Here is a 6,982-nt window from a genome sequence, read left to right as displayed (position 1 = left end):
AACTGCTTCAGTCCGCCGACGTCTGTCTGCTCAGACGGTTCTGGTTCCGCTTGTCAGCGGATGGAGGTGGGAGGGTCCAGGTCCTGGTCTTGGTCCCGGAACTGGTCCTGGTCTTGGTCCTGGTCCTGGTCTTGGTCCTGGTCCTGGAACTGGTCCTGGTCCTGGGTCCAGCTCAGTTGATGACAGGACTCTGAATGAAAACCAATAAATGAAAAGCTGCTTTCTTTCTTTATTGACATAAACAAACATGAATAAACATGTTTTCTTTTTTACAGAACTCATGAATTCGGTTGGACTCGTTTAGAATAAGAACTGCTGATTGTTTACCGCCTCGGTGCAGCCGCGCCCCTGCTGTGTTTCCATGGAAACAAGTTGATCATTACAAATGCAGCTCTCAGAATTATGAACAACTTATGAACTAGAAAGTTTACAGGAGCTGCTGTTGTTTTGTTTTTAATAAACATAAAAGCTGAAATCTGCGTCTCTGGACAGGAAGTGGTGGAGCGATCTGCTGTGATGACATCAGCATGATGTCACTGATTCAGAGTCTCATGCAAATTCATCAATGATAGTCCTTCAGGTTTATCAGACTTTTATTGTGAAGGAGCTACTTCAAACAGGAAGTACATGTGAAAACCATCAGTTGGGAGTGTTGTCTCCGCCTCCCTTCAGTCAGCAGCTGTATTTCGACACCTCTTCCTATCACCTGTTGGATCATGGCGGTGGGGGTGTGGTCATGTGAGCATGTGGGCGGTCTATCCGAACCAGTGGTTTCCCATACACTCCCTGTTCCAGGAGACTCCACACAGCCAGCACCACTCGGACCGGCACAGAGGACACTGCATGTGCATGCAGCCGCCTGCAGGGGGAGACAGCAACACGTCTCAGTCATTGTCACATGTGACCAACAGGCAAGACGCTCCTGACTCATCTGTACCGTTTCTCTCCACAGGAACGGAGCACTGGGGGCAGCGCTTCGTCGACTCCTGGATGAGGAGCAGGGAGGCTCGGTCCCACCTCCCCCGCAGAGATGCCTCCTCCCCCACCACGAAGCCCTGAGGAGCAGAGGAGGCAGAGTCACAGACACATCCATCAGCAGAGGAACACACAAACCGCTTCATCATCCAGGGAGCGCTGCGATTGGTCGTCTCACCTCTGAAGCTTCACCTATGGGCGGGGCCGGTGCAGCCTGACACGCCCCCTGGTGGTAGCGCTCCCTGCAGTCCCTGCAAAAGACAAAGCCGCAGCCAAGCTGTCGGTCACACTCCACCCTCCTGCTGCCGTCAGGTGGGAGAAGCCCCGCCCCACAGCCAGGTGACGGACACATCAGTCCTCCGATCGTCAGCAGGCACTCCTCAGCCCCAAACTGCTGGTACCGCCCATACTGAGAGACAGACAGGTGAGTGAGGGGCGGAGTCTACGCACTGTGGTAATAAAGGTACTAAATTGCGTGTTTATTCCAAAAGTTTGCACATTTATTTTGCACCCGTTTTGCATGTGATTTACTAAGTAATGCCATCTTTGATATCAGGTGCAAATCGCTATTTAAATGACGGGTTTGCGTATTAAAGTGATTCCAGCTGTTTTAACAGAACGACCGCAAAAGCAAAAGGAAATCTGATCCCATTGAAATGAATAAATATTAATATAACAAGAAGAAAACGATTTATAGGACATTATCAGCAAGAAGGTCAATGCTATGGGAAAAACAAAAAGATCAATAGATGAAATTATAAGAAGATGACAAGATATTAGGCGAAAACTACAAAAAACGTCTTCTAATAAAACATCAGCAATAAAAGAGGAGGACGGTGGATGAGATCCTCTCACAAACACCGTGACTTCATTCAGAGCCTTGTGAATGTAAAGGAACCTGATGAAGCTACCTGTGAATTCTGTGGGACACATTCAGCACTCGGGACGGGGACACCTGACTAACGGGACTGGATATCCAAGCAGAGATACGCTGGAACGACCCAGAGGCAGGAAAATGCTTAATTTCATCGCTGGACAGACGATATGTCTGAATAATTTCTCCTCCACCATCTCAGAAATGTTTAACGGGTGTAAAACCTCATTCTCTACGTATTCTCGGGTTTCCTGTGTCTCCTTCACAATAAGAGCAGCCGTCTCTCCTGATGTTCATCTGATTAAAACCTTCAGTCACTGCAGTAATTACACACAGACACCTTTAATAAATCACAACCTGTGTATATAATAGTGTGTACTGTGTGTACAGTGTGTGTATATAATAGTGTGTACTGTGTGTGTATATGATAGTGTGTACTGTGTGTGCAGTGTGTGTATATAATAGTGTGTACTGTGTGTGCATATAATAATGTGTACTGTGTGTACAGTGTGTGTATATAATAGTGTGTACTGTGTGTACAGTGTGTGTATATAATAGTGTGTACTGTGTGTGTATATGATAGTGTGTACTGTGTGTACAGTGTGTGTATATAATAGTGTGTACTGTGTGTACAGTGTGTGTATATAATAGTGTGTACTGTGTGTGTATATAATAGTGTGTACTGTGTGTGTATATAATAGTGTGTACTGTGTGTACAGTGTGTATATAATAGTGTGTAATGTGTGTAGTGTGTATATAATAGTGTGTACTGTGTGTGTATATAATAGTGTGTACTGTGTGTACAGTGTGTGTATATAATAGTGTGTACTGTGTGTGTATATAATAGTGTGTACTGTGTGTGTATATAATAGTGTGTACTGTGTGTACAGTGTGTGTATATAATAGTGTGTACTGTGTGTGTATATAATAGTGTGTACCGTGTGTACAGTGTGTGTATATAATAGTGTGTACTGTGTGTACAGTGTGTGTATATAATAGTGTGTACTGTGTGTGTATATAATAGTGTGTACTGTGTGTACAGTATGTGTATATAATAGTGTGTACTGTGTGTGTATATAATAGTGTGTACTGTGTGTACAGTGTGTGTATATAATAGTGTGTACTGTGTGTGTATATAATAGTGTGTACTGTGTGTGTATATAATAGTGTGTACTGTGTGTACAGTGTGTGTATATAATAGTGTGTACTGTGTGTGTATATAATAGTGTGTACTGTGTGTGTATATAATAGTGTGTACTGTGTGTGTATATAATAGTGTGTACTGTGTGTACCTGGTTGTCTCCCAGGACCCTGAAGTGATGCAGCTCTTTGATCAGAGAGTCGTTGCAGCCGGCTGGAGACACAAACTTCAACATGAATACAGACCATAATAACAAAGCTATCCCCCCTCCCCCCCACCACCACATACACACCTGCACACGGCAAAGAGTATCCGATCTCAGGATGGTGAACAAACCGTCGCTCGTCCAGTCGAGTCTGACAGTAACGATGGAAACAGTCCAAACATGTCACATGACGCTCTGCACACGGGAACACCAGGACCACATCCCTGTGGGTTGGGGGGGGGGGGGGGTTACGTGTGTGAGTGTGTTACATGTGTGTGTGAGTGTGTTACGTATGTGTGTGTGTGTGTGTGTGTGTTACATGTGTGTGTGAGTGTTACATGTGTGTTACATGTGTGTGAGTGTTACATGTGTGTGTGAGTGTGTGTTACATGTGTGTGTGTTACATGTGTGTGTGTGTTACATGTGTGTGTGAGTGTGTGTTAAGTATGTGTGTGTGTTATATGTGTGTGTGAGTGTGTTACGTATGTGTGTGTGTGTGTGTGTTACATGTGTGTGTGTGTGTGTTACATGTGTGTGTGTTACGTGTGTGTGAGTGTTACATGTGTGTGTGAGTGTGTGTTAAGTATGTGTGTGTGTGTGTGTAACATGTGTGTGTGTGTGTGTGTGTGTGTGTGTGTTACGTATGTGTGTGTGTGTGTTACGTATGTGTGTGTGTTACATGTGTGTGTGAGTGTTACATGTGTTACATGTGTGTGAGTGTTACATGTAACACACGTATGTGTGTTTGTGTGTTACATGTGTGTGTTACGTATGTGTGTGTGTGTTACATGTGTGTGTGTGTTACGTGTGTGTGTGTGTTACATGTGTATGTGAGTGTGTGTTAAGTATGTGTGTGTGTGTGTGTGTAACATGTGAGTGTGTGTGTGTTACGTATGTGTGTGTGTTACATGTGTGTGTGAGTGTTACATGTGTTACATGTGTGTGTGTGTGTGTTACATGTGTGTGTGAGTGTTACATGTAACACACGTATGTGTGTGTGTGTGTTACATGTGTGTGTTACGTATGTGTGTGTGTGTTACGTGTGTGTGTGTTACATGTGTGTGTGAGTGTGTGTTGCATGTGTGTGAGTGTGTGTGTGTTACATGTGTGTGTGTGTTACATGACGTCGGTGCAGGCGATGCAGGGGACGTCTCTGGTGTTGGTCATAACGAGGTCGAGGGCCACAGAGAGGTCGTCATCTGATGTTGGATGGGACGCACATTTCATGAAGAACTCCTAAACACACACACACACACACACACACACACACACACACACACACACACACACACACACACACACACACACACACACACACACACAGGTTTGTACTGCGGTTGGACCGGTTCCTTCATTTGATTCCAGGAAATGCTTCACATGGATTGGTTACTTAAACACATTCATCTGCTCCACCCCCTTACCGCCCAGTTGCCGTGACAACCATCTGACTGACAGACACCATAGATACGACCTGGAAGGAGGACATCATCCCAGCAGGATGGACCCTGTCAGAAACAGAGGACTGCTTCAGTTTCAGGATGAACAGCGCCCCCCAGGGCTGCAGCAGATACTGCAGGACCATCAGAGTATCACAGGTGCAGTATTAGTACCAGCATGAGTAGTGCAGTATTAGTACTAGTATTAGTACTGCAGTATTGGTACCATTAGTACTCACCCTGCTCAGTGTCAACGTCGTCTGTTTGCAGCTTCGACATCGAACTCTCAGTTTTCCAGGTTTGATCGACCGACAACTTTTACAGAACACGAAGAAAGAGGTCGGACCGGTACCTGGACACAGTACACAGTACACACCTGGACATAGTACACAGTACACACCTGGACACAGTACACAGTACACACCTGGACACAGTACACAGTACACACCTGGACACAGTACACAGTACACACCTGGACACAGTACACAGGACATACAGTACACACCTGGACACAGTACCACTGACCTTTCAGATGTGCAGCCTGCGCCTCCTCTCTGTCCTCTGCTCCTCCTATTCCTCCCTCCTCTGCTGTTGCTCCTCCTCCTCCTCCCTCCTGCAGGACCCCACCCAGGCCGGAGGAGGAGGTGGGCAGGCGAGAGGAGCTGAGGTCCAGCCAGGTCAGACTGTCCCGCTCCTTGTCCCGGTGCTCCTGCAGGAGGAAAAGCTGAGATGAGGAGCCTGGAGGAGGGAGGACCACATGGACGGTGCTCTGCTCTGGGAGGTCACAGCCCTGAGAGAAGGAGGAGGAGGAGACAAAAGGAGTGAGGGGAGAGGAGGACACTCTCCTCCTGCACTTTGACATCTGACCTCACCTGCAGCGTGGAGGCGCTCTGCAGCTCCCTCCCAGCGAACAGAACCCGCAGCCGGTCCGGGCGGACCCCCTGTTGACTCCCCACCACCTCCTTCAGCTCCGCCACACACGCCTTCTCCTGCAGCTCCACGGCCACGCTGGGCCCCAGGTTGTACCTCACGAACACTGGTGAGGGGAGCAGAACCAGAACCAAGTACAGTACAGGTCGGTAGAACCAGGTACAGGTTGGTAGAACCAAGTACAGGTCGGTAGAACCCGGTACAGGTCGGTAGAACCAAGTACAGTACAGGTCGGTAGAACCAGGTACAGGTTGGTAGAACCAAGTACAGGTCGGTAGAACCCGGTACAGGTCGGTAGAACCAAGTACAGTACAGGTCGGTAGAACCCGGTACAGGTCGGTAGAACCAAGTACAGTACAGGTCGGTAGAACCCGGTACAGGTCGGTAGAACCAAGTACAGTACAGGTCGGTAGAACTCACCGATCATTCGTCTCCTCGTCCTTCATGCGTTTACTGTCGGCGGGCCGCGGTGCACTGTGGGTGGTGGAGTCCTGGTGCGCGCTTTGATCAGACGTCGGTCAATCGAACTACAAAACGGACTGACGTCATATAGTTGCCCCGGAAGTTGAGGCAAATCAGAATTTAAATAAACTTGTTTCGCTCCTCTGTCCGTGTCCCGGAGCGGCAGCTGAAAGAACCGTACCCAACCCGGTCCGTGTCTCCTGGTGATGGACCACCCGGACAGCCACGTTCTGCAGCAGAACCACAGCGCCACGACCGGAGCCGGGACCGGGACAGAATCAGTTTGTGTCCCGCCCACACGTATGTTGTGTTTGTGTCACTGAAGTTGTACGGAAAGCCACTAAGGCCAAAATACTCTTTGTTTTTCCTGTGGAGTGAATTGTAGAAGTGAAAGAAGACTTTATATATACAGTACATCTATATAGATATAGATATAGTTATATCTATATCTATATAGATGTATATATAATCATCATCATCATCATCATCATCATTCCTGCCCACTGCCATAAGACTTTACAATAACTCACCTCTGGCAAAATCCATCACAGTACAAAAACACTGTTGACTGTGTTTCTTGGTTGCTTGTATATTATATGTATGTTATATATATAGATATATACTGTACCGTATGTATATATATATATATATATATATATATATATATATATATATATATATATATATGACTGTGTTTATTGGTTTGTTGTATATAATATATATAGATATTTAATGTACTGTATATATACTGTATGTACTGTGCATTTTATATTTATATTTTTTATTTTATTGCTTTTCTATTATATTATTCTATTCTATTATTATTTTATTCTATTGTTTCTATTATTGCTCCTGTATGTATGCTGCTGTGGCGAAAAAATTTCCCCTCGGGGATTAATAAAGTATATACCTACCTACCTACCTACCTACCTAAAGTCTTAGATATATGAGATATATGC

General features: G+C 45.9%; 1 protein-coding gene across 2 annotated transcripts; it reads right to left on the bottom strand.

The window, feature by feature from the left end:
• Positions 1-575: 575 nt before the first annotated feature.
• prkn (parkin RBR E3 ubiquitin protein ligase) lies at positions 576-6,282 on the bottom strand. 2 transcript variants are annotated; one of them, XM_069723763.1, is made up of 11 exons: positions 5,982-6,282; positions 5,504-5,667; positions 5,157-5,421; positions 4,871-4,983; positions 4,617-4,700; positions 4,316-4,431; positions 3,283-3,419; positions 3,142-3,203; positions 1,154-1,384; positions 938-1,055; positions 576-859 (listed from the first exon to the last, which is right to left on the bottom strand). In XM_069723763.1, the coding sequence occupies exons 1-11, from the start codon at positions 5,986-5,988 to the stop codon at positions 756-758; spliced, it is 1,401 nt and encodes a 466-aa protein (XP_069579864.1). In that variant the 5' UTR covers positions 5,989-6,282; the 3' UTR covers positions 576-755. The 2 variants fall into 2 exon arrangements, with proteins under 2 accessions (XP_069579864.1, XP_069579865.1); XM_069723764.1 differs by having other exon boundaries at positions 5,157-5,340.
• Positions 6,283-6,982: the final 700 nt, after the last annotated feature.

This window comes from Brachyistius frenatus, unplaced genomic scaffold (genome assembly GCF_029030835.1).
Source record: "Brachyistius frenatus isolate BFR_SWC_R1_liver_20210118 unplaced genomic scaffold, ASM2903083v1 Contig_344, whole genome shotgun sequence".
NCBI classification, from domain to species: domain Eukaryota; kingdom Metazoa; phylum Chordata; class Actinopteri; family Embiotocidae; genus Brachyistius; species Brachyistius frenatus.
This window is presented reverse-complemented; position numbering and strand designations above follow the sequence as displayed.